This window comes from Monodelphis domestica, chromosome 4 (assembly GCF_027887165.1).
Source record: "Monodelphis domestica isolate mMonDom1 chromosome 4, mMonDom1.pri, whole genome shotgun sequence".
Classification (NCBI taxonomy): Eukaryota; Metazoa; Chordata; class Mammalia; order Didelphimorphia; family Didelphidae; genus Monodelphis; species Monodelphis domestica.
The window spans coordinates 284,533,266-284,560,346 of NC_077230.1; the positions used below are offsets into that span (position 1 = coordinate 284,533,266).

The 27,081-nt window shown below is 37.7% G+C and overlaps 1 protein-coding gene across 6 annotated transcripts in view; it reads right to left on the bottom strand.

Annotated features, from left to right (window-relative positions):
* Positions 1–2,318: 2,318 nt before the first annotated feature.
* OPCML (opioid binding protein/cell adhesion molecule like) overlaps positions 2,319–27,081 on the bottom strand; it is a 1,618,997-nt gene continuing 1,594,234 nt past the window's right edge. For all 6 annotated transcript variants that reach the window (XM_056825126.1, XM_056825127.1, XM_056825125.1 and 3 more), the window contains one exon: positions 2,319–7,956. In XM_056825126.1, the coding sequence (XP_056681104.1) occupies positions 7,856–7,956 (101 nt within the window). In that variant the 3' untranslated portion in view covers positions 2,319–7,855. The remainder of the gene's footprint in view (positions 7,957–27,081) is intronic.

Genomic DNA, 27,081 nt, shown 5'->3' on the forward strand with positions numbered 1-27,081 from the left:
AACACCTCAAGTGAATAGAAACTTATTTCTTCTTAAGACAGCCCACTCACACTTGAACCAGTTCTAATTACTAGGAAGTTTTTCCTTTATGAGGCAAAAAAAAAAAATGTCTGTTTTTCTGTGCCTTACAGACATTGGTTCTATTTCTAGCCTTTAGAGGAGAATCAACTTTTTACGTGGCCATGCTTCACATACTTTTTAAAAAGTGAGAGTCTGAGTGTTCTCTTCCTCAGGCAACATGTACCTAGTTCCTATAAGGTATTTCCTAATGTTTTAGTTGCTGTTCCTTGTAGGACTTGGTAGAGTGTTAAACATCAGCATCTGCCCATCTGGGGGTTTCCCAGGCACCCCTGCTTTCCCATCCTCCTCCCACTTTAATACATCTTGATAGGAATAGGTACACCAATCATACATCTCTGGAGGCATTTCTCTGTGTGTATGTTTTTAATAGCATGTATTTTGCGGAAAGATAACGAAAATGCATCTGATCGCTTAACTGCTGTGCTTAAGAATAACTAGATAAAGCCTCCCTTGCTGAATGGAGAGATAACAGCAAAGATTTTCATTACATTGAAGTGGGCTGGTAAATAGGTATGTCTGCCAAAGGCTAGCTTGAGGATGCTAGGTAGATGGATTGACAGATGGGGAATGGATAGGTGGTTTAAATAAATAGATGGGGGATAGTTGCATTAGGGAAGTGGATGAGTGGATAGATGGAATAAGGGGCAGATAAATGGGGAAATAATATGTGAATGGCTAGGTGAGTGGTTAGCTGATGGAGGAATAAATTGGTACATAGATGATTAATAGTACTCTGAGTGCCTAGATGGAGTAAGAGAAGGATAAATGCCCACCCCAGCAGGGGAACAGATGGATGGGTGAAAGTTATGGTATAAGCGGAAAAAAGAGGAGGGTTCAGGGCACACAAGAAAAGGCTGATGAAAGGACAGAGGAAAAGGGAGAGGAAGAATAAATGATTACTAAAGCTATTGGTTGACCAGGAAAATTGGTAATCAGCTACATCTGTAAGTCATTCATTCAAAATAAATCTGGGTGTCTCAAAAACTACAATCATCTATCCATACATTAAATTTTTGACACTTATTTTCAAAGAACATTGGCTGCTTTTTTTTTATTTGTACCCTATCCCTGGGTGGGAAAAACTAAAAGCAAAAGGAAGCACAAAGTGATCGTCACTAAACTAGGACACCAAAGGCAGAACTGAGACCAAAAGGCAACCTTTTACTCCTCCCAGGGATTACTAATAAATTATAAAGCAATTATGAAATGAAATGAGATCATTTTATTTCAGCTCCCAAAATAAGTCACACATACCAATGGCTCTCATTTGGGTGCAATCTTAATGAAAAAAACAGTGGTTCAAAGAGCCATAGATATGTATTGTCAAATGTCAGAGCTATAGATATCTTAGGACAGTTTCATTATTTTAGAGATGAGGAAACTGAAAGACAAATGAGTTACATGCCTAGCCCAAGACCATATAACTAGTTAGTAGCAGAGTTAAAATGAACATATTGGTCTAGAGATAATTGAGAGGCTAAATGGTGAAAGAAAAAATATTTATGCTATTTTGGGAAGTGATGAAAAGGGAAAAGCTGTGGTGTGAGGGTAGGACTGAGTGAAAATAGGAGGATGATGATATGATAACAAGGAACCAGAGGAAAAAAGGAAAGTTCTCCTTATTCTTAGACCAGTAACCCCACTGAACCACACTTGCATACTCTTCACTGAGTCATGAATGTTTCCATAAAACATAGGCTAAAGAAAAATTCATCTTCATCAGACAATTCTATTTGAATCAACCCACAAGAGAATCACCATCTCTTGCCATGTTTTCAGCATCATAGTAGTTTCTGATCCAGTGGCTATGAGCAACGGGGATCATATAAATAGAAGTACCAATGCATTACCTTTGTAATTTTTTTTAAAGTTCCCTCTTTTGCACAACCTGGCATTTTTTAAAAGTCTGTGCCAATGCCTCAAACATTGGGCCTAAAGGTGCATACTATATGAGGACTGTAAAACACACAGTTGCTTCATTACACATGGGTACATTGAAAGAAGTTTCAATAGACCATCTGCAGGAAGGTATTGATTTTATCCACATTGATCTATTTAGCATATGTGGGCAGAAGTGAGGAGTGATGATGAGGCAACATGAAAATATCTGATGCAATTTTTAGGTCAGTAATTATGTCCTGGCCCATAGGACCCATATTATTGGTATAGGTAAAGTTATACATATTTCATTGTTTCTCAATCCCAATGTCCAACAAAGCCTAATAAATAGCCCCCCGAAAGGTACAAATTTCTTTGAACTTTATTGATACACTGCACAATCACAACCATCTCTTATTCATCCTGAATTAGAAAAGGTTACAACTACAATGTAACATGCACAAAAATTCAGGTAGTATATTCACCCTTAATACAATTATTGACCAAAAAAAGACTTCATTGCTTTTTTGAAATAAGAAAAAACAGGAAAATTAAAATGAAAAAATAAACCAAATCAAAATAACCCTAGAAGGCTGACAAAGTTATACTCATTTCTGTTTGATAAAATTTTAAAGCATTTGAACATAGATTTGCTTTTAAGGATAATTGTGAGAATGTGCACACCCATATTCTGACAGCTAGAACTGCACCATTGATAAGTCATAGAGAACTTTGTTAAAACCTAGAGAAGGACTCAGAACTGGACAGATACATTTTCATACACCCACACATTCCTCACAACTGCACTTGACATGTCACAAAAATTTTTGAATGATTAAAATGCTCCCCGTGACTGATACAACGGGCAGCAATTCCTGTTTCATCATGATCATTGTTATCATCATTGTCTTCAACTCTGCTTCTGCTAGATAATATTGACTGTGGCTCAAGAGGACTCTTAGGGGTTCACCATCCTACCTTCTTCACCTCCTGCGATCAACAGCCATTGTACAATGCTTTAAAGGGGCCCAATAAAGGGATGTCCTTTAAACAGAAGTCTTTTAGAAAAGTCCCCCAAATAATTGAGCACAGTCAACTATTACTTTTGGGATGGAGACAATTGGGCCTGATTAAGTCCACTTCATTTTACTTTAGATATTTTTTGCACCTGAAAGCCATCCTGAACCATTTCAATATCTTTTTGCCCCATCTTTTAATTGCAAATGTAATTCTTCCTTCCTTCATTTACTTCTTTTCAGCAAGCAATGTGGAAAATGAGACTGGCTTTTTTTTTTTGCTCATTTGTTTGTTTTTAGTGATCATTAGGACTTCTTATCATGTGGTATGTTAGAAAATGTTGCCTTCCAAACCGCACACCTGTGAAGTTTTCCAGCATCTTCTCCAGTTTGTGTGTCTGGGAGGAGAGGATGGAGGGAGGGTGGCAGTAAGTGGTCAATGGGGGAGTAACATTATGGTCAATGAAACTAGAAAGGTCCCAGGACTAGGACTTCTGCAGAAAAATAAAAAAGAAAAAAAGAAGGGGAAATGTATTTTACCAAAAAAGCAAAATTTCTAACTGCTTCCCCTGATTATATATAAAGATATGGAGATTCATTTTTGTTTGGCTGGTTTCAGCTATTTAAAAGCCAGTTTCTCCCTGGTGACAGCTCAGTGTCAAATTGGGGAAGATGCTTTTCCCCACCCTTAACCACTCCACCCCCTCCTTCCTGTGATAATGTTGGCAAGGGCCACACAACAGCTGCAGAAGAGAAGACATTTCAGCTGGGAGCATCGCTCCTCTTTCATATTTTGTGTATAAAGACCCGATGCAGTGACAATGCTATGCTCCCCATGGGGTTAGCTGTATTCCTTGGTGCTCTCTGCTCTTCTCCAGCTTGGAATCTCTTCTGACCTCAGGTGGAATGGGCTAACCTCCTTTAGGTGGAGAACGAGATGACTGGGCAGGTCCTGAAACAGGCCTTTCTACTTCTGACCTGGATCTGCTTTGCCTACAGTCCCAGAGCACAATCCTCACCCAAAGTTCAATGCTGGTCAGTCAGCTCCTGAGACAAAACCACCACCCAGGCAGCGGAATGCTGTCCTCCAAGGTTTGGCCTGGGCTGGACTGCAGGGGAAGAGACTTGGGCGTCTTTTAGATACTAAAGTCTATCATTTCCCTTTGTTTAGATGAACACTAACTGATCAGAGCAGTCATGCCCAATACTCTAAGCTTAAAATATGTGCATGTTCCTAGGATATACCCCTCCCCCCACACACAAAAAAGAAAACCCAGAAAAAGAAAACACACTTAGACTTGTGGATGACTGTATCAGGCACTTGACATTAAACTACAGAAGAACAAGCTTGGCATTAGCCTTACCACGAGCACTTTCATTGACATTACTTTGGTGGAAGTGTTAAACTTAGTTTTGGGAAAGGGGAATGAGAGCTTCTTAGCTTCATTGCTGAATTCAACTTGGCCTCCTCTGCATTATTTGTCTTCCCTCTCTCCTACTTCACAAATTTGGAATGGGCTACTAGCTGGTCAAAGACTTGTCTTAGTATTGGTGTCTGCATCCCTTCTTCCTCCATTTGCAATCTTGGGCCAAATTTGTCCAAAAGGCTTAAGGATTCTCCCTGTAGAAGTAAAAGCCTTATGGAAGTAGTGAAATGCTCTCTTAGTGAAAAAATGACAAGTAGACTATTTGCTATCTAATTCTCACCATAATTTTTGAGACATCTAATGGCCAGAGGTATTAGCATCCCTATAGTTAAAATAACAAAGCAGAAAATCATGGAAGGGTTTCCTAGAAGAAACTTCATTGTCCTTCCCAATGGTCCACTTTCACAAACCTTCCTCACCTGTTCTCCCATGGATGGTGGTGATAAGAGAGTCAGAACAATTTTACTCTGTTTCCTGACTTCCCTTTTCTCCTTGTTGCCTGGGATGGGAGGGATGAGGTGGGTGCTTACTGTGGTTTTATCTTTTGGTTACTAATATGGCAGTGGCTGTTGGGTAATAGTTTTTTTTTTCAGCCATAGCAACTCATAAAACTACTCATAGAGTGGACAGGAGGTGATTCACATTATTGGAAGGAGTATTCACAGATATGATGCTATGGATCCTTAATTTAAGTGTAGCAAGAGGGCAAGCCATCAAGGGGTAAAAGAGAAAAGGCAAGGAGATAATTATTCAAGATCATGTTTCTGGAGATGTTTTTAACTTCTCCTTCACTAACAAGAGTAGGGAATCCTTCTTTTAGAAGAAAAAGGAAAAGCTCAATAGACAACATGTAGTTTGGACTTTTGAGAATTATACCATCAAGAGGATTTCTTTCTTCTTGCCCTACTCCCAGCACATACATATGCTTAGCTCTTATGTGATATGTTTAGTTTATCAATATGGCACTCAGATATTCTGCATGACATTTGTCTTACTATGGCCTTACTTATGCATGGGTCTGTATTGAGCAATTTTAAATGCTTATGTCTGACCTTCAATTCTAGCCTCATACCTGCTCACTGGATTATCCCCGGGAATTTACAATAGGTAGAAAACTGTTGGCACATCTCACATGTTCCCAGAGTCTGTCTCCTGGCAGTTGCTTTTTTCCTGTTGTTTGAGGGGGCTAAAATTCCATTCACAACAACTGACCTTCACTAGTGTGCCTGGCATTTTGTGTGCTAAAAGCACCTAAGGAGGTGGAAGGCGCATGGATGGATTTTCTCACTTTGTATGTCATGTCCAGGAACTGACACAGACAAAACTGAAGAGGCAGCTTGTGATGGTGGAGAAAGAATAAATATTAAACATTAAGAACATTCAACAGAATATGCCTTAAGAGCAGCCCATTTTTTTTTCCCAGCTAGGCTGCTGGCATTTTACAGCACACTAGGTCAGAGAATGAGTGGGAGAATGCCAATGCTGGCGATTTGCATGTCTCTTGGCAGTACCCTAAGTATGTAAAAAGAGATATAACCAAGGGTCATTTTTATTGCAGTCCTTTTTGGTCCACTGGCACACAGGAATGGCCAAATCCTGATTGCCCCAGGAGATGCCCCAAGAAAGTGCAGACATGAAAGATCATCTCTTGTATGGAATCTGGATCAGCTATGATATAGAGAAAAAAGGAGATGGTGCTAGATTTCCTCAAAGCCATTGGAGGAGAAGCCCCACAAAAGAGGAAATGTGTGTGACACATATTTTCCCCTTCTGTTTGCAGTGTTGGGTTAATCAAGTGCTTAGAAATTAAGTCAGTCTCTCAAGTGCCCTCTGCTCAGAAGAGCTTCCGAAACAAATATGTGCACTTTCAACACACCAGCCCTATAATTGGACTCCATCAGCTTTTAAATGGATAGTTTTCAAACAGGCCAAACCCAGACTGGAGTAGAGAGGAGACACTAGATGAGGTGCTGAAGTTCAGAGTGATTGAATGGTGTGTTCATGTTGCAGGAGGCCATTGTCTTATATTTTTGTTTGTTTCTTTGTTTTCCCCCTTTTATTTTGATAAGGAATATACATGCCCTGCATTTGGTCAAATAGAATCATAGCTTATGCTCCCTTAGAAAGTCAAAAAGCACATGTATTTCTAATGACTGGCATCTTGGTCAATCAGATCCCAAAGGAAAGTATCATGCTAGTTAATTAAGGTACTCATGGGACTCATCTGTGACTAGAAAAGAAAATGTTTTAGTGTATAGTAAGTAATAGATTGCTATTGAAACTCATGGGTTATCATAGTCCACTTTTGATGAATGGAACATCAGATTCTAAAATGTCCATGTGATTAGATATTGCTTATCTTTCTGATCAATCTGAAAAAATTGGCTTTTATATGCAAAGTTGATATGTCACTGTGAAAACACAAATATCTATTTAGAGTAGTTTGATTTGAGGAAGAAATGGATTGAGAAAGATAGACACTAGGTGATTAGAGATGATTACAGTGATAGATGAATAAGAGTAGAGAGAGAGAGAGTTGGAGAAAAATGTAGATAATTATACTGATAGATTGATAAATAGAGTAAATAGATTGTTAGAGAGAAAGACAGGTGGATAGATAATTGGATGGATGGATAGACCAGACAGTTGAATAGATGGATAGCCATAGGATTGCTTTGACTGATAGTTAGATAAGACCCAATGAATCAGCCACCTATTTATTGTGTTTTTTTTTTTAATCGACCAGCCAGGAATTTTTAAAGAAGAAACTCAGTCTCCCAATATTTTCTTTTCCCATCCACTCTACTCTAGTTTCCCACATGCCAGAGATTTTCTCTCTCTTTTACCAGATGTACTTCCACTTTTAGTAAATTTCACAACCCCCTTTTGCCCCATACCTCTATTTGGTGCAGGTTATGGGTAGAGTATGGTGCCAAAGGGAGGTGGCAGAATAATATATGTGTGTACATCTATTAAAAAATCCACCTTGATGGGTGAGACAAATCCAATGTCATCAGACACTTAAAAACATGGAGTCATTTGAACAGCATAACAAAAAGGGTGATTTGTTAGCTTAAGAGACACAAACACTAGGACTCTCTGATGTAATTCTTGCCGTGCACTATTTCATGAACCAAGGTGCATCTCTGGGGCATTTATGGGTTCAACCAAAATAGACTTTTTGCCAAAACAGAAGTTACGGGGAAGACAATGGGGAGAGGAGCAGAGGAGAAGGTAGGGCTAAGGGAGAAGAAACATATTCAATTTTTGAACACACCCATGATTGATTATCCTACACATTGCAGAACCCTCCCCACCCCCTCCCCCCATCCCCACTCATTCAAGCTGAAAAACAAAAACAAAACAAAACTGGTTTGCCCTCCGCAGTGTAGAAGAGTAAAGTCTGTGGTTTGGAGAAGTCAGGCGTCGCTCAGAGGACCCTCGGGTTTCTCATCAAAACTTGATGAAGAAGTGGACAAAGAGGGTCCCCAATAGCCAGAGGCATGCCAGTGCTCTGGAGGCAGAGCTTACCCCATCAATGACTGCACCAGGCCCTGTGGGGAGGAAAGAAAGAGAAATATTTATGATCCAGGAGGGCAAGAAGAAATGGCCATCTCTGTCATTCAATTTAAAGTCAAACACCTTGTCATGCTTCTCCCACATAGACTTCCCATCACCAGGACCTGCCCTTCCAATAAACTTTGACTCAAGATGTTTGGATTTCCATACCCTCCTCCCATAGACTGAAACAATTCAAAAGTTCTCTGGAATCTCATCTAGATATTTTCATCACAACCCTCACCTCAAAGATGTGTTTCAAAATGGGTTGCTAGGATTACTTTGAGTTGGTGTGCCAAGCCAAGATAAGAGTAAGGAAGCATGGAGCATGACTGAGGGGGTAAATTCTTGTCAACCAATGTAATCTCTAAGTGCATGTTTGGCACTCAAGTCAAAGTAAGAATGCATTATAGAAGTGACATTAGGTGAGTGCTTAGGTCTCAAGGTGTCATGAAAGAGTCTAGGGGAATAGTATGCAATGAAGAGAAATAAGGTAACTGAAATGTTATATAATAATAATAATAATAAACAGCCTTGGTTTAGAAATTCCAAAGGATTATGCTATTGCAGGGCAGCTATGTCCCACAGTGAATATAGGCCTGGGCCTAGAATCAGAAAGATCCAAGTTCAAATCTGATCACAGATACTTACTATCTGTGTGACTCTGGGTAAGTTACTTAACCCCATTTGCCTCAGTTTCTTCATCTGTAAAATGAGCTGAAGAAGGAAATGGCAAACCATTCCAGTATCTTTGCCAAAAAACAAACAAACAAACAAACAACTTCAAATGTGGTCACAAAGAATTAGACAGGACTGAAACAACCGAACAACAAATGTTATGGCAGGACATGATGAATCAATTGTCACACTTAAGATTTTCAAAAGAAGTCACCAGATTTGTTCTAGTCATCAGTGGTATTTCTTAAAGAAGACCAAGGAAATCACAACCCTAATTGCCACAGGACAGTCCTTTCCCTGGGAATGTTGTTGCAAGGATTACCAGTGGATCAGAAACCATTAAGCAACATTACTCAGGAATAAGAAAAATAGGATTGAGGTTCCAGGGAGAAATTACTTTGATTTCCTTTGGTTTTATGCAAGTGTAGCCTTTCTTTTCCCCAACTATACTTCCATTTCTTTATTGGATCTTGTGCTATCACATTACCATTCTGGAAATATCTAAGGCAATTTTGGCCTCTCTGCTCACATGTACTTTCCCAGGACAAGTTCCTCTACCAGTAAATCCACTAGGTCAATGTGGTTTAATATTTTGCTGACAAATGGAGTAGATGCTGGTGTTATGCATTATGAATTAACTCATGTCTACTGTGATGCTACACCAATTTTCTACCTCCAAATTAAAGAGTTTCCATAATTCTTGTTCAGTTGTTTCATCCATGACTGACTCTTATGATCTCATTTGGGATTTTCTTCTAGTTTGTTTTATAGATGAGGAAACTGAGACAAATAGAATTAAAAGAGTTGTAAAAAGTAACCCAGCTAGTGTAAGAAGGGGATTTTGCAAAGCTGAATGCTAGAGATGTTTCAGGGCCAATATTACACTAAGAACTCTCCCAGGACCTGGGACTGGACACAGAAGCAGTTACTGAGATCAGTTGGTGTCAGTTGCTGAACTCCATAGGAGGGGGAAGCTACATCTCTCTGTATCTCAGGATAAACCAGAGAATACCTGTCTGGGTTTCTGGGGTGGACCCAGAAAACCAGTGGTTACTTTCCTTTGGCTATCTGGATATTTCTGCCTGCTTCCTACTGCTGAATACCACAGAGAAAGTGGATTTCTACTGGAGTTGTTGACATCTCTCCCTAGGACTGCTGACTGGAGCAAAGGAGGACTCTTGGTTGTGAGATTCCTGTGGGCCCCTTTTGTCTTTGCCCTACAAATGCCTCTGTGACTTTAATTACTCATTTAATTAGATAGTTTAGGATAATTTAGAAAGTTTAGGGTTTAATAATTGGGTGGGGGTTAGAAGTAAGTCATTCCCTGATTTCCTTCCCATCCTTCTCTTTTTAGTTTAATAAACCTTTTATTATATATTTATAACTAGTTTAAACCCTTCCTTTTACCTTCCTTATTACATTTGGCAGAGCCAACTAGACAAGCCTAGGGAAATTTGACTTAGGCCAGGGAAAAATAGTCAGATCAGAAAGTTGGGGGCTGAGAGGCAGTTAAGTGCAACATTACATTGACCCTATTCAGCACTTGGCTGCTCCCCAGGGTGAATGCCCTGATTGACATGAAACTCTCTGACTCTTGCTGGATTCTGAGGGGGATTAATTGTTTAAAGGCCACTAACACATACGCTAGGTAGACATGCTTTTAGTTGTTGATTTTTTGTTGTTCTGTTCTTTAGTGTTTATAAATAATAATCAAAGTGGATTATAATAGAACATATCCTGTATAGTATAGTAACTTTACGTTTAATGTAAACATCATGTCAGGGGACATGGGAAATTTTGTATTATGCTTTTTATAGGATTGTGTTTCATATATCCCCTATGGAATTTTTACCCTGTTTCCCCAGTGTTGTTATGTACTTCTAGGATATGAATGGATGAAACTACTGATAGAATTAACTATAAGATTCCTCTTAGCCCATGTAACTTTGATTTGTTTATGTTTATTTGTATAAATGTAATTTGTGTTTTTTGGTGTTGGCTATAGAGTGAGAGCTCGTCTGTTATGGATAACAAAAGATTCTGAGATGAAGTAGATGATTATGATTATGAAAGAAAAGATAGAGGTAATGGAGTTATGTATGAAGGAAAGGATTATTTTAACTAATGATATTATAAATGATTTAAAGGATAATGATATTAATAAGGAAAATAATTATGGGAAAATTAAGAAATTTTCTAGACTGGCAAGGGAAGAGGCAGAATGCAATAAAAATCAAGCATCACTGTTCCCTTTAAGAGATATCCTGGTTGTAACACAAGATGAGATATACAAAGTAAAAACACACAAATTATTCACGCTGGAAGATTTAGAAACCATTAGACACAGGACTCCTTGCTTTTCCAAAGAATCAAACAAGGTGGTGAGGGAATTTCAAAAAGCTATAGAAATTTTTGATCCCAATTATTGTGATTTTGTTTATTAATGAATGAATTGTTAACTAAAAGGGAAAGGAATAAATTAATAGAAGAAACAAGGAATGATCCATTATTGACCCCATGGGCAAGAAATTTTCAAAGTTTGTATATTAATTCAACTACAGATTATGAAATGATGAAACAAGCCAGAAGGTCAATTTTGGATGTGATGAAGAGACATACTGAAAGACCTAATGCCTGGTTTAAATTTGAGAATATTAAACAGAAAGTAAATGAGACACCTACAAATTTCCTTGAGAGAATCACAGAAGAGGCAGAAAGTTTCTTAGACATGAATGTGTTAGAAGATAGCACAATAGCTCACACTATGAGGATATTTGTAAGAAATGCAATTCCTAAGATTAAATTATTTTTTAGAAATAATTGTCCTGATTGGGAAGAAATGAGACTAGAAGAATTAAGGAGAAAGGCAACATATTTGTGTATTGACAATGATGATAAATATGAAGAAAGGGACACTTTAATAGAGGATTTGAAAAAGAAATTGAGCAATGCAGAAAACAAAGCAAGGGACAGTGAAATAAAAGAAATTAAGGCAGTGGCAGCTTTTAGATCTGATTAGCCAAATAACCAATATAAGTCTAAAGAAAGGAGATCTGGACTTCTGAGGTGTTTCTTGTGTAATTGTGTTGGTCACTTTGTTAGGGAATGCAGGTTCAGAGGTCAATTTTCCAGGCAATTAAATAGGAATGGTGGATATAATAGACAGAATAATTATAATAATTGGAATAATAATAACTGGAACAATAATTATCAAAGGAGAAATAATGTTAACACTTGCCAAAATGCTTGCTGTCAGGGAGCTCAAGCACCTGATTTGAACACTATGCAGGAGTGAGGTAAGTGAGGAGCAAGATCCAAAGTCAAGTAGTGAGTGGGCATGATGGTGATCAGAACAAAGGGGCATCTTCATTATGAAGGTGTACCCAGAGTTCTTCTGTATTTGAACAATCAAAGGAAAATGGAGATAATGTTAATGAAGTTTTAAATAATGTGACTGAAACAAAGGATATTAGAATTAGTGTTAATAATTGTGAGGAAAAAAGAAAATTGTAATGTAAAATTAGAGGAAAATTCCAATGATTGTGAAATAATGGAAAATAGTAAAGAATGTAAATTGGATGAAGATAATGTATTGTAAATGAGAACAATGATACCAAAGTAGAGATTATAATGACCAATGAGAATAGTGAAAAAGCTGATGATGGTGTTAAAGATGTGAAATCCTGGAAATATCATGCAATTGTGAACTTTAGATTATTCCACCCTACTTAGTCTAACAAAATCAAGAATGTCTACACCCATACTTAAGGATTAAGTATTTAGGAGGATGGCCTTTGATAGAAATGTGCTAGCAAATGACAAATCAGAAACAGCTGACAGACCCCTGAGCTGTCCCTAAGTCAAGCTTAATCTACCATTGGTACAGATGAGATGCAGGAATGTGATGTAAAACTGTATATATACTTAGCATCACTTCCTCTCTCTGGTGTCTTGCCCCAGAGATGTGGCTCTGGCTGGCAGCATGCTAAGAGTTCCAGAATCTTGGCATGGTGGAAGTTGTTGTTCAGTTGGCGGTGAGTTTTCCCTTGATACTATACTGGGAGAAACTGAGTAGCTAGTTCAGGTTCAGGCATCTTAGCTGAGCCTTCTTGGAGTTTAGGCTGATTCCTTTCTCCTTTACCTTCCAACACTATCCTCTTAAAAGCCACTAATTTGAACTCCCTCTGGCACAGGCCAGGAGGGAAAAATCCTACACCTTTTCCCTCTCCCTTCTTCTTAATTTATTTCCTCTATATTAATTAAAATCACCATAAATTTCCAGTTGATCTAGGTATTTTATTTGGGATATCCCCTGGCACCAAAATTAATTTAGTTTGGGTCACAACCCTAAAATTATCCTTATGCAATTCAAACAGATATAAATTTGGATGGACAGGAAATGACTGAGCTTTGTATGTATGTTTGTATTACCATGCTTGTACCAGTGTTGGAAACATTTCAACCACCTAATTGTACAGAACCATATGTGACTGTAACTATTGTAGATCAGATTTGTGATCTTCTGGTTGATACTAGAGCCAGTAAATCAGTTTCACAAAGTTTTCCTAAGAATTGTAGAGCTGTTGGTATAATGGAAGTAACAGGTGCTACTGATAAACCACAGGGAGTAGCAAAAGTACAGCCAAAAATGATTACTTTAGGTCCATTTTCTATGGAACATGCATTTCTGTGTATGCCAGACTATCCAATGAATCTTTTAGGTAGAGATTTGTTATATAAATTAAGGGGAAGAATCCAATGTACTGATACTGGTGATATCTTATTACCTCTACTAGAATCTCTGAAAGCTTTTCCATTGCTATTCTTAGATTACATTATTCTTAGATTACATTAGATTATTCTTACAGAGGGTGACTTAGATTCAATCTATTCAGTACCTGAGGATATCCCTGAAGATATTTGGTTAAAGTCTTCCACAAATGTAGGTCTACTGAAAACAGCTACTCCAGTAAGGGTGAGGACTAAGAAAGGGCCAGTTCCTTGTGTGTCTCTATACCCCTTGACTAAAGAAGCAATTGATGGTATAAGACCAATCACTGAATCCCTAATCCAACAAGGGATCATAATACCTTGCTTCTCAGAATTTAATACCCCTGTTCTTCCAATCAAAAAGCCAAAGTTAGATCAGAATGGCAAAGTTGTATATCGTTTTATACAAGATTTAAGAGCAGTCAATGATTATGTAATCAAAATTTATCCTGTTGTACCAAGTCCAGCTGGTATAATTTCTTCCATTCCAAGTCAGGAAAGATATTTCACCGTGGTAGATTTATGCTCAGCTTTTTTCTCAATTCCAATTCATGAGGATTCTCAAAAGATCTTTGCTTTTACCTGGGAAAAAACCTGGAGGACCTGGACTCCTTTGCCCCAGGGATTCACCAATTTGCCAAGCCAATTTTCACAAATTCTGAATAGAGATCTAAAAACTATAACATTCAAAGAAAGTAAATTGGTGCATTTCATGGATTGATATTCTCCTTGCATCCCCAAATGCTAAAGTGTGTCAAAGAGATATCAAGATTCTTTTGTTGGAATTGAATTAACAAAATGTTTAACAGATTTAACCAGTTCTGGTTCTGTAGAACTTCTGAAACTAAAGCCTGAACATCTGCAAGTCTTAAGGAAGCTTAATGAAACCATTTTATCTGCTCCAGCTTTGGGTATCCTAGACTATACAAAACCATTCCAACTATTTGTCAATGAAACTAAAGCTATTGCTTCTGGAGTACTGACACAGATTTTAGGACAAAGTTATCATCCAATTGGATATTATAGTTGTCAACTTGATCCAATAGCTGCTGGTACAGTTCCTTGTTAAAGGGTGTAGCAGTTGCTGCAGTGTTATACCAGAAGTCAGCAGATTTAATTTTGGGATGTCCACTGATTGTATATTGTTCACATCAAATAGAAGCACTAATGAGGAAATTTCATACTCAAACTTATTCAGATCGACAAATTTCTAAGTATGAAATTATTCTCCTGGGTAGTGAGAACATTCAGTTGAGGAGGTGTAATGGATTGAATCCAGGTACACTTCTTCTTGATTTTGCAAAAAACAGTGAACCATTATATGAGTGTGTGGAAGTAGTAGTTCTAATGGATATGCCTAGGATGCATTTAAAAGACACTCCTATTGAAAATCCAGATTTGGTAATTCACAGATGGTTCTTCATATTTGTGTAATGGAATTCGATGTACTGGTGCTGCAGTGGTCACAGAATTTGAGACACTTGGGTATGGCTCATTACCTAGTAACCTTAGTGCTCAAGGAGCAGAGTTAGTGGATTTGAAGCAAGCATGTCTTCTAGCTGATGGTAAAAGTGCTAATATTTTTACAGACTCGTGCTATACATTTTCTGTATGTCATGCCACTGGGCAGATCTGGAAACAACAAAGGTTTTTTACTGCATCAGGAAAACCAATTGCACATGCAGAAATAATAACTGAGTTGTTGGATGCTATCTAGAAACCTAAACAGCTAGCAGTGATACATTGTAGAAGTTATACTTGTGGCAGAGAGTCAGACTCTAAAGAAAATCATAGAGCCTATATGACTGCAAAATTTGTAGCCAGGAATGCTCCAGTGTATGTAATGAATTATTTGTCAATGATTGAGTTTGAAGATTTGGAAAGAGCTTATGTAAACTCAGAAATTCAGAAGTGGAAGGAGAAATTTGGAGCAAGGAAAGAACATGGAATATGGGTTGCAGACACTGGAAAACCGCTGTTACCAAAAGATTTGTATACCTATTTGTGTCACACCATTCACACAAAAGGTCATTTTGATATTCAAGCTGTAGTAGACTCTGTAAAAAGGCAATAGGTAGCACTGGGAATAAGTACTGTTACAAATAATATCTGTACAAGTTGTTCTGTTTGCCAAAATTTCAACCCAGGTGCATTCAGAAAGAAATGTTTGGGTGGTAGACATTTGGCATATTGTCCATTTAAGAGTTTTCAAATTGATTATATCAGCATGCCAAAAGCTGGTAGATACAAGTTTCGTCTAGTAATTGTGGACAGGTTAACAAAATGGCCTGAAGTTTTTCCATCTAATACAAATACAGCTAACTTTGTAGTGAAAGTGTTGATTAAGGAAATTATTCCTAAATTTGGTGTAACAATTACCATAGGTCCAGATAAAGGATCTTATTTCACCCAATATATCCTGAAAAGCATCTATGAGAATCTAGGAATAAGACCTAAATATCATTTTCCTTATCATCCACAAAGTTCAGGTCAAGTGGAAGGAACCCAATACTATGGTGGGGAAAATTTGTGCTGAAACTCATCTAAAATGGCTAGATATTCTTCCCATAGCTTTGTTTTACCTAAATACAAGAACAAGAGCAGATTTCCACATATCATTTCATGAAATGCTCTTTGGACATGGTCTTTTGCAGGTAAAAACTTGTAAGACAGTGTATGTATGTATATATATATATATATATGTATATATATATATATATATCTTAGGAGGAGATTGTCAACTTGCTTCATATTTAAGTGCATTACAACAACAGCTTAGAGAACTGCATGATATGGGAGTATTGATCCAATTTGGCCCATTGGACTATTCTCTTCATAATTTTCAACCAGCTGATATGGTATATGTAAAAACTTTTGCTAAAACATCGACAACATAAGAGAGTTGGGTAAGTCCTTATACAATTGTGTTAGTTTCACCTTCTTCAGTGAAAGTAGAGATTCATGGTATCATTGCTCACATATTAAATTAGCTCATGGAATTGATAATGAAAATGTACAAATTATTGAAGAAGAAAATGAAGAAGAATAAATCATGGAAAGCTGAGATTCATCAGTCAAAAAGAGTTTGCAGTCAAAAAGATCAGTAAGGAGAGGGCCATTCCAGTGGAAGAGGACCTTCAGATGGAAGAGGACATTGCAGATGAAGAAGAGCATTCAAATAATTGATGAACATTGTAAAAGACTGAAAGACTCATAAATATTAAGATAAAGACTTTGAAGGAAATTTTCAATGAAGAGAATCAAGTGATTAATGGATTAATGGACTAAAGGAATTTGGGTAATGTAATATAAAACATCATAACATAACATATATTTACATAAGCAATCATAAATACATTTTACTACCATGAATTTTGGAGAGGAAGAATTCTTTAAACAATTTGAGAAGAGAAGGAATAATATGAAGTTTTGGTAATTATGTTTCATGCAACAGTAACACAATAATAATACAATAGTAACACTGATATAACACTAACAAAACAACAACATAGCATGAATAACAACATAACAAAATCACATACACAAAAACATAAACATGGTTAGGGTACATTGAATCACTAGTTGAATTAGTGAAGCAATGTATAGTTAGATACTAACAATGTTATAGTTATAAAGTGATTAGTTACTAACAAAAATAGTTAGCTACTTAGTTTAGGATAGTAAAAGGATCAATATAGTATAGGAATATTGGTAGATAGGTGATTTTATGAAGATAGGATTGTAGTAGATGGATTAGAATTTAAGGTTGATAAGATAAAGTCAGATACTGAATTATACTACAAAATACATTTCAACATACATAACAACAGACATTATGCACATATGACATGTAACATCAAATATCACACAATAATGTAGATACATATGTAAATATATGTAAATAGGGTGTATTATAGTCAAGACTGTAAAATTAATTGTATTGTAGTGTATATATATGTAGCATGTGTGAAAATATGGTGTATATGCATAGTTTGCATGTATATATTATATGTATGTATTATATGTATATATGTATAAAATTTATGTAAATAGAGCACTTATGTTTATTTTCATCTATTGTTAAATGTAGTTTGCATGATTAAGTTTGATGGTTTGGTTTAATTTTTTTTGTAAAACTTATACAATGTGTTTATTGGAATTTTCAAAATTTTTGTCTAAGTTTCCTATTTAAGTATTGTAATAGTAGTAGAATTTCTGTATTAGTTGATAAGAGTAGTATTTTATGATTTTAATTTTTTGTATGAAATTTGTGTTTATCTTTTGATTTTGATATTATTTGCTTGTTTTGCTTTTGTATATGTTTGATCTGTATTTTGAACTTTGTATTTATTCATTGTAACCTTTCCCCTTTTTACTTTCCTTGATTAAATTTCTAGACTAGGATAGTATTATATAGGGTAAGATAGTTGAGTGTAGGTTGTTTATTATTTTGGGTAGAAATTTTAGTTTAAGGAAATTTAAGTATCTTAGTGCAAAAATGTCAAAATAATGTTTTCAACAAAATTTCAGCTTTGTGCAAAGGGGGGGATTATAGTAAGGGGATTTTGCAAAGCTGAATGCAAGAGATGTTGCAGGGCCAAAATTCCACTCAGAACTCTCCAAGGACCTGGGACTAGACACAGAAGCAGTTACTGAGATCAGTTGGTGTCAGTTGCTGAACTCCATAGGAGGGGGAATCTGCATCTCTCTGTCTCTCACGATAAACCAGAGGATACCTGTCTGGGTTTCTGGGGTGGACCCAGAAAACCAGTGGTTACTTTCCTTTGGCTGTCTGGATATTTCTGCCTGCTTCCTACTGCTGAATACCACAGAGAAAGTGGATTTCTACTGGAGTTGTTGACATCTCTCCCTAGGACTGCTGACTGGAGCAAAGGAGGACTCTTGGTTGTGAGATTCTTGTGAGCCCCTTTTGTCTTTGCCCTACAACCCCTCTGTGACTTTAATTACTCATTTAATTAGATAGTTTAGGATAATTTAGAAAGGTTAGGGTTTAATAATTGGGTGGGGGTTAGAAGTAAGTCATTCCCTGATTCCCTTCCCATCCTTCTCTCTTTAGCTTAACAAACCTTTTATTATATGTTTATAACTAGTTTGAACCCTTCCTTTTACCCTCTCTATTACACTATTAAGTGTCTGAAGTCAGATTTGAATTCACATCTTCCTGATTCCATACCTGGTGCTCTACGACATCATCTAGTAGCACAGGAGTTTCAGTATGGATAGTCTTTTCTCCTGCTGGAATGTAATACTTATAATTCTTTCACTTATCAAAAAAATCACACTTCCTGTCAATTTAGGAATTTGTTCTTGGCTTCTCTGAAGTGCCACAAGACATTCATATAGAATATAAGATTAAGGGCTTTAGTACAGTGCTATATCTCAATAGGAATTAAGTGTTTACTATGTACTGTGATAGGCACTGGGATAGTAGATAAAATGATATTACTAGATAGAATTACATATAAATAGATGGTACCTAGGTCAGTTCATTTGGGAGTAAAGCTTAGTAACTGTGTCTGGACCTAGAGAGAGCTGGGTGGTCCAGTGGATAGAGCATTAGAACTGGAGTCAAGATAACTTGAGTTCAAATCCAGTCATAGATACTTACTAGATGTGATCCTGGGCAAATTGCTTAGCTCTAATCTGCCTCATCTACAAAACAGAGATAATAGCACCCACTTCCCAGGATTGCTGTGAGGAACAAAAGAGATATTTGTAAAATGCTGAGCACAGTGCCTGGTATACAGTCAGTGCTTGATAAATGCTTATTTCCTTCCCTCTTTTCAACTTAGATCTCTTGAGATATGTTTGATAAAAACAATATTATATTATCAATTAATAAAAGTAATAGCTAAAATAGCTATCATTTATAAAGTACTTTGTAAATAGTATTTCTTGGCATCAAAACCATTAGTGTAATTTCAAGTTGGAGGAGAAATTCAGAAAGAATACTATACATTGATCCATTAAAACCCAGCTTAAATGCTACCTTTTCCAAAGAGGCATCCTTGATCAACCTAGTAGAAGTAAACTCTTCCTTCTATGAACCCATATAAGCTAGCTTTTGTCTGACTTATGGAATTTAATTATCTTCTACTTTGTATCATAATAAGAGTTCTTAACTTATAAGTCTGTGGATAGATTTTAGTGTGTTAAGTGTATAAATATATATGTCACAAATAGATGAATAAATGTGTATATATATATATATTTGTGTTTGTGTATATGTATATTCATTAATCTTTAATTGAAGCATAGTTTTCCTTTAATTATTTAAAAACATTATTATAAGAATGGGCCCATAGGCTTTACCAGACTGTCAAAGGAACTATCACGTAAAAGATTTTAAGAACTTCCTTACTATAGGTAATTTTATTCATGTTTTATCTCCTTTATGAGATGATGAATTCTGTTTAGGCAGGGGATATGGCTTCCTTTTTAAAATATTTCTTCTCATGACTATAACAGTAACTTAAACCCAGTAGGCATTAAATAACTATTTGCTGAATTAATGAATGGAGTGACCAGTTGCAACTCCTAATTGTTACAAGTATCATAAAATGTTAACCTCAACTTGATTGGATGACACTGAAGTATTGGTCATCCACTTGGCCCCATCTTATATCTATGATGGTCTTTTTGTGTTGAGAACACTGCATCTGGAGTTGGAAGATCTAGGTCTGGTCCTGGTCCTGGTCCCAATGGCCTCCTAACTGGACTTCTAATTTCCTGTCTCACCTTTCTCATTGGACCATAGGCAGGACCACAGATTTGGATCTCAAAGATACCTTAGAGTTATTAACATGCTGAATGTGACTTGTTATTTTCATAATTTTGTTTCAATATAATTGGTTTCCTTTATAATCCAATGTATTTTATTTTGTGCATTTATAAATATTATTTTCGTAAAGGGTCCATAGGTTTAACCAGTTTGATAAAGGGTTGAGTACACAAAGAACTTCAAGAACTGCACATATATTCCAACTCTTGATCTTTATTACAGATTAGGAAAGTGAGGCCCAAAGAGCTGACATGATTCACTCAAGGTTACACGTTACTGAACAAAACCAGTTTGTCTCATTCTATTGCCAGAACACTTTCCATTGGATCCCACAGAGGGCTGACTTCTAACTAGTTGTTAAATTGATATTTCTTGCCCATAGTCTCTCTTCTCTACTCAATAAATTTCATTATTTCCCTAGGAAATAGAAAGTCCTCTTTCTAGCAGTTAAAGCCCTTCACAACCCAGATACATTTAATCCTTCCAGGAGTCTCATTTTTGTCATCATTCATTCTACACTACAGCCACACTGGCTCACTTGTCCCATACTTGACATTATATCTCTTTCCTTTGTGAATTTGCACAGACCTAGAATACCTGCACTTCTAGGTCCTTTTAGAAACTAGGGGCCATAAGGCTCAGCTAGGGTGCCAAATCTCCACAGTTGTTTCTCCTTTTACTAGCTTGGCTGTGTAATGGTCATACCCAAACAGTAGAATGGAATCTCCTTAAGGGCAGGAACTGTTTGGCCTTTGTCTTTGTATGCCCTGCACCCAGCACAATACTGCCCAGTTAGTACTTGCTTTAAAAATGACTAACGAATTGAATAGAATTTATCTTTTCTGAGTCTTAGGTTTTTGACTGATAGAGGGAAGGTTCAGATTCTAAGGGTCCCTTCCAGTTCTAAGAGTCTGATTCTATAAAAAGAATGCCTCTAACACAAGGCAGAAGTGACAGCTGGGAGGGCAGCCATCAGGGTCAGCTCTCTCCTACAACCAGGATTTTTGCCAGACTATGTGCAATTAGCCTCCTTTTTGAAATGGCTGCAGGATAACAACTAATTTTGAAACCCTTTTACTGACTTTTTTTGATGCTGCTGCCTATGCAGCTAAAGTCTATTTTATTCCTTAGCCAGGGTGACTAAGACAGGAAACTTAGCATAGTGAATAGAGTAACAAGCCTATAGTTAGGAATCTCTGGGTTCATATACCACCTAAGCCACTGATAAATGTAACTATGCAATTATGGGCCAATCAAGTCCTCTTTGAGCTTAAGGGAACTTTCTAAGACTTAGTTGCTATGATATCAATTATTAGAAAACCTAAATGTGAATCAGATCCACAAAATGCCCTCAGATGAGTTGGTAATTGGGAATCCTAGGGTCACAGATTTAGACCTGTAAAGGATCCTAGAAGTCAACTAGGTCAACTATCTCATTGAAACTCAAGAGTGTGGTCAGCCAGTAGGTAAGGAAATAGTGGAGCAAATTAATTGAATTATCTAATTTAAGTCAAGGGAATTAACATCAAGAACAACTAGGTGGAGCAGTGGCTAAAGCATCAGACCTGGAATGAAGAAATCTCATTTTTTTGGTTCAAATCCAGCCTCAGATACTTATTAGCTATGTGACCCTAAGCAATTCACTTAACCTTGTTTGGCTCAGTTTCCTCATCTGTAAAAAGAGCTAGAGAAGGAAATGAAAAACCACTCCAGTATCTCTGTCAAGAAAATTCCCAATGGGGTCATGAAGAGTCAGACATGACTGAAAAATGACTGCATATCAACAACTAAGATAAAAATTAGCACAACTTTACTAACACTTCCTTCCTCCCTCCTTCCCTCCCTCCCTCTCTTCCTTCCTTCCTTCCTTCTTCCCTCCCTTCCTTTCCTTCCTTCCTTCCTTCCTTCCTTCCTTCCTTCCTTCCTTCCTTCCTTCCTTCCTTCCTTCCTTCCTTCCTTCCTTCCTTCCTTCCTTCCTTCCTTCCTTCCTTCCTTCCTTCCTTCCTTCCTTCCTTTCTCTCTGTCTTGGAATTAGTACTAAGTATTGGTTCCAGGAAGAAGAGCAATATGGGCTAGAATGGGGTTAAGTGACTTGTCCAAGGCCACATAGTCACTGTTTGAGACAACATTTGAAATGAGAACCTCTCATCTTTAAGCCTGGCTCTCTATCCAATGAGCCAATTAGCTACCCCCAGACATAATTTCTTTGGCATAGGGGACTCCTACCAATATAGACTGTCAAATTCTATCATTGTTAGAGTTTATGTAATAGATGATGATTTGAGGGTGTATTTTTAATGGTTACTAAATAACTAATGGATCAAGATTTGCCTACCCTCCTCTCTATACCTCCCATTTTCCTTCCTCTTCAGAACACTTTCAGCTTCCCCTCTCTCCCTTCTTCAGTCTCCCTCAGATCATTCAGTGTGAGCTATGAGATTTCAGAGGAAATACTCTTTTCTCTTCTTTTCTCAAGTAAGGCTTTATTTGGGGAAGACAGGACAAGGGTAGAGGATGAGGTAAGAGGAGTGGGATATCCCTATTCTCTATAGAGAGTGTTAGATTGGAGTATATTGAGGGAAAATGGCAATTCTGTCACAAGCATGAAATAGAGTCAGTCAGAAAGAGATATAAGGAACACTGTCCTTCTTTCTCTGCCATCTAATCAGCCAGGTTACCTCCAACTTAATTAACTCAAGTCCCAGAGATACAACTAGTTTCTTTCTCCACATCAACCAGAAGCCAAAAGCCTCTTAGCCCAGTCCAGCAGTTGGCTTGGCTCCAACTGCTTTTCCCAGTAACATTCCAAATGGAATTTTCATTTGACTGACAGATCCCCAGTTTTTGTCCTTTGCATGCTTCTTCCACAACATATATAACAGAAGTATCAAACAAATGATCACCATACTCCTGAGTGGGGCTTGAACCAGATTATAACTGAGAAATATTTATAGAAACAAATAAAAATCTGATAGAGTAAAATATATGATTTTCTAAATCAACATGCTATGAACAGGGATCAGTATTTAATGACTGTGCTTCTATTTGAATTTGATACATCTGGTTTAGGGAGCCCCATGGCTGACTGCGAGATTAAGAGATTTGTCCAAAATCACATAGCCAACATATGTAGCAACTAGAAATTGGTCCATGGTCTCCCTGACCTTCTAAGCTATATACCACAAATACTTATAATAAACATGGAAGATAGGAAATTTAAATATTGTTACCCTATTATTTAGATAAAGAAACTGAAGCTCGAGAAATGAAACTGTCTTGCTCTTGCTCACAGAGTTAGTATGAATTAGGTCTAAGTCTGTTACTCAGATATCATGACTCTAGAGGCACCCCTTTTCCCCCATACACCAGAAGCCCAAATGCCAGAGTCAGGTCTGATAGATTGTCTCCACAAAAAGATTCCACTAGATACTTCACGTTTCAGAAACAGAACTAAATGGGAACAGTGCTTCTGTGCTTGTTGAGGCAATAAGCCAGTATAGATAGAACACTGGAAGCAATACCAGACTGGCTCTGTTCTCATTACAGCTTTGCCTAATCAACTCTGTGACTTAGGTAAGCCACGTGGCCTCAGTTTCCTCACTTGTGAGATGAGGGGGGCTGGACTCATGCTTTCTTAGGTTCCTTGTGCCTCTGACATGCTCAGATTCTCTCTCGAAGGGTGAATTCTGAGAGACAAAAACTGCCAGCAAAATTCCCAGCAGTTTGATTTGTTAATTGCAACTTTACAATAACTCTAATTTAACTGGAAAAAAGCTGAAAATAAAGCATTCGTGGGGGATCCCTCCAACTTGGGCTTCTGGATGCCTTCACTGCTCTCTCTCCAAGTGGTTTAGGAGCTAAAGTACCACATTTACCCAAGCACCTGCAAAGATCACACACCTGCCATTAAACAGCTTTGCTGGCCTCAATAAAAAAGGGCATGGAAGGAGCAGCAGGAACAACATCTACCTGATCCCTGGGATGACAATATTTTTAGACTAGCAACATTATATGTATATACATATCTATATCATATATGTAATATACAGTATATGTGATGTACTCTAATATAGATTATAGTATGATAAATATCATACTATATATCATATATGCTATTTATACTACATACATTATATATACACAGACACATATTTGATCTGCACAATAATCAAGTGAAGTAAATGATACCATTATCCTCACTACTGAGGCTGAGAAGGCAAACAACTTGTTCAGCTAGTTAGTTTCTGGGAGGACTTAGTCTTCTTTTTCTTCTTGTAGTCTTCCTGACTATAGTACAGCCCAATAGCGAATATGCCACCTTGCGGCCTCAACATGGTTGGTGACTTGGTTGATTTTAATTTGGAGGGGCGATATTTTTTTTTTGTAAACTTCTACCTTCTGTCTGAGAATCAATACTATGTATTTGTTCTAAGACAAAAGATCTGTAAGGGATACAATCAGGGTTAAGTGACTTTCCCAGGATCACACAGCTGGGAAGTGATTGAAGTCAAATTTGAACCCAGATCTCTAGGTCTGGTTCTCAATCCACTGAGTCTTCTAGCTAACCCTGTGGTGAGACATTCTTTAAAATTCTAATACAGAATTCAGGATTCCAGAAGAGGAACATTCTAGCTTTCAGGACCTTTTCTACCAAGAGGACCCAGCTAATGGTCAAGGTATCAGTAAGTACATAGAAGCCAAAATAAGAGGTTAAATAAGTACAAGGTCCACACAATGTGGTTGGAAAGACTCCTTCCCTCCAAGAAGACATCTCCCGAAGATGGCAGCTTAAAGGAAGCTAAAGTTCAGATCTCCAGAAACCCTTCCCTACCGAACTCAAACTATATGCTCCTAAGGCACCAAAATTCAAAATGAACAACAGCATAGACCCCGGGAATCCTCCTCCTGGACCTGGACCTGGATCAAAAGGTATGGCCCCCCAAAAAAAAGTCAGAACACGAGATCACTCGGACCTAAGGGGTAGGCAGAAGGAAGGTCCCAGGACCCATCCCCCCCAACCCAGAGCACTGAGTCCGAGGCAGCAGAGGGAACCTCAGAGCCTCAGGGCCTGCTATCCTGAAGGCCACTTCCTGAAAACAACCTGACCCAGTCAAGGGGGCACCCAGACAGCAGGGAAACAGAGAGAGATGGGGGGAGCCTGCAGCCCCCTGGCTGGATCCTTTCATCAGAGTCTCACAGAAGGTCCCTGCCTCAAAGCATATTCAGTTCAACCCAGAGAAAGTTCATCTTATCAGGAGCCCTCCAAGCTCCGGGAAGCTGCTGCCCCTCCCCCCTCAGAATGCTGGCTTTCCTGGCCGGCTAAGTCACAGAAACAAACACCCCGCAGAAAGGGCCAAGCCAGGCTCAGAGCCTGGAAGTAAGGCAACGGAGAAACATTGGGAGGGAACTGAGGAGGGCAGTAACACGGAAACACCAGCAATTCCTGGCTTCCCCAGGAAGACAGAACAACAACTGCATAGAATGGACAATCTGCCTAGGGCTAAAGCCTCTGAACACCAGACAGAGATAAGAAAACCTAATCCTCCCCACTCAGATAGAGATGGCAAACTCCACAGAAGCACAAAAGCCCCAAAATTCCAAGAAAAATAAGAAGAAAGGGGCAACTTTGGACACATTTTATGGAGCAAAAATACAAAATACAGAGGAGATAGAAGAGGAAACACAAGCAAATGCTCTGAAACTTTCCAAAGGAAATGGAAACTCTCCACAAATCCATGAATAATTTGAATCAGAAAGGATCAAAAAGATGGAAGCCCTCTGGGAGGAAAAGTGGGAAATAATGCAAAAGGAATTCACGCATCTACAAAACCAGTTTGACCAAAATGAAAAGGAAAACCAGGCTTTAAAAGTCAGAATCAGGCAACTCGAAGACAACAAGCAAGAATTAATAAAGCAAAGCCAAAAGACCAAGAAATTAGAAGATAACATAAAATATCTCACTGACAAGGTGACAGACTTGGAAAATAGAGGAAGAGATAATTTAAGAATAATTGGACTTCCAGAAAAGCCAGAAATAAACAGCAAACTCGACATCATGATACAAGATATAATCAAAGAAAATTGCCCAGAGGTTCTAGAACAAGGGGCAATACAGGGACAATATAGCCACTGACAGAGCTCACAGAACACCCTCTACACTAAATCCCCAAAAGAAAACTCCCAGGAATGTAATTGCCAAATTCCAAAGCTTTCAAACAAAAGAAAAAATCCTACAAGAAGCCAGAAAAAGACAATTTAGATATAAAGGAATGCCAATCAGGGTCACACAAGACCTTGCAAGTTCCACTCTGAATGATCATAAGGCATGGAACATGATTTTCAGAAAGGCAAGAGAGCTGGGTCTTCAACCAAGAATGAGCTATCCATCAAAACTGACTATATACTTCCAAGGGAAAGTATGAGCATTCAACAAAATAGATTTCCAAGTTTTTTGCAAAGAAAAGACTAGAACTCTGTGGAAAGTTCTATATCAAAAAACAAAGAGCATGGAATACCTGAAAAGGTAAATATGAAGGAAAGGGAAAAGGAGAAAAATGTTATCTTTTTCTTTTACTCAAACTCTCTTCTATAAGGACTACATTTATATCAATCTATGTATACTAACATGTGGGGGAAATGTAATGTGTAAATAGGGGGAAAAGAAAGACCAAATAGAATAATCTTTTTCACACAAAGATTCACATCGGAAGAGGAGGGGAAGAAAACTCCTATAAGAAGGAGAGGAAGAGAGTTTTTACTTAAACATTACTCTCAGGGAAATCAACTCTGAGAGGGAAGAACATCCAGATCCATTGGGATCTTGAATTCTATCTTATCCAACAAGGGAAGGGAGAAGGGAAAACCAAGGGGG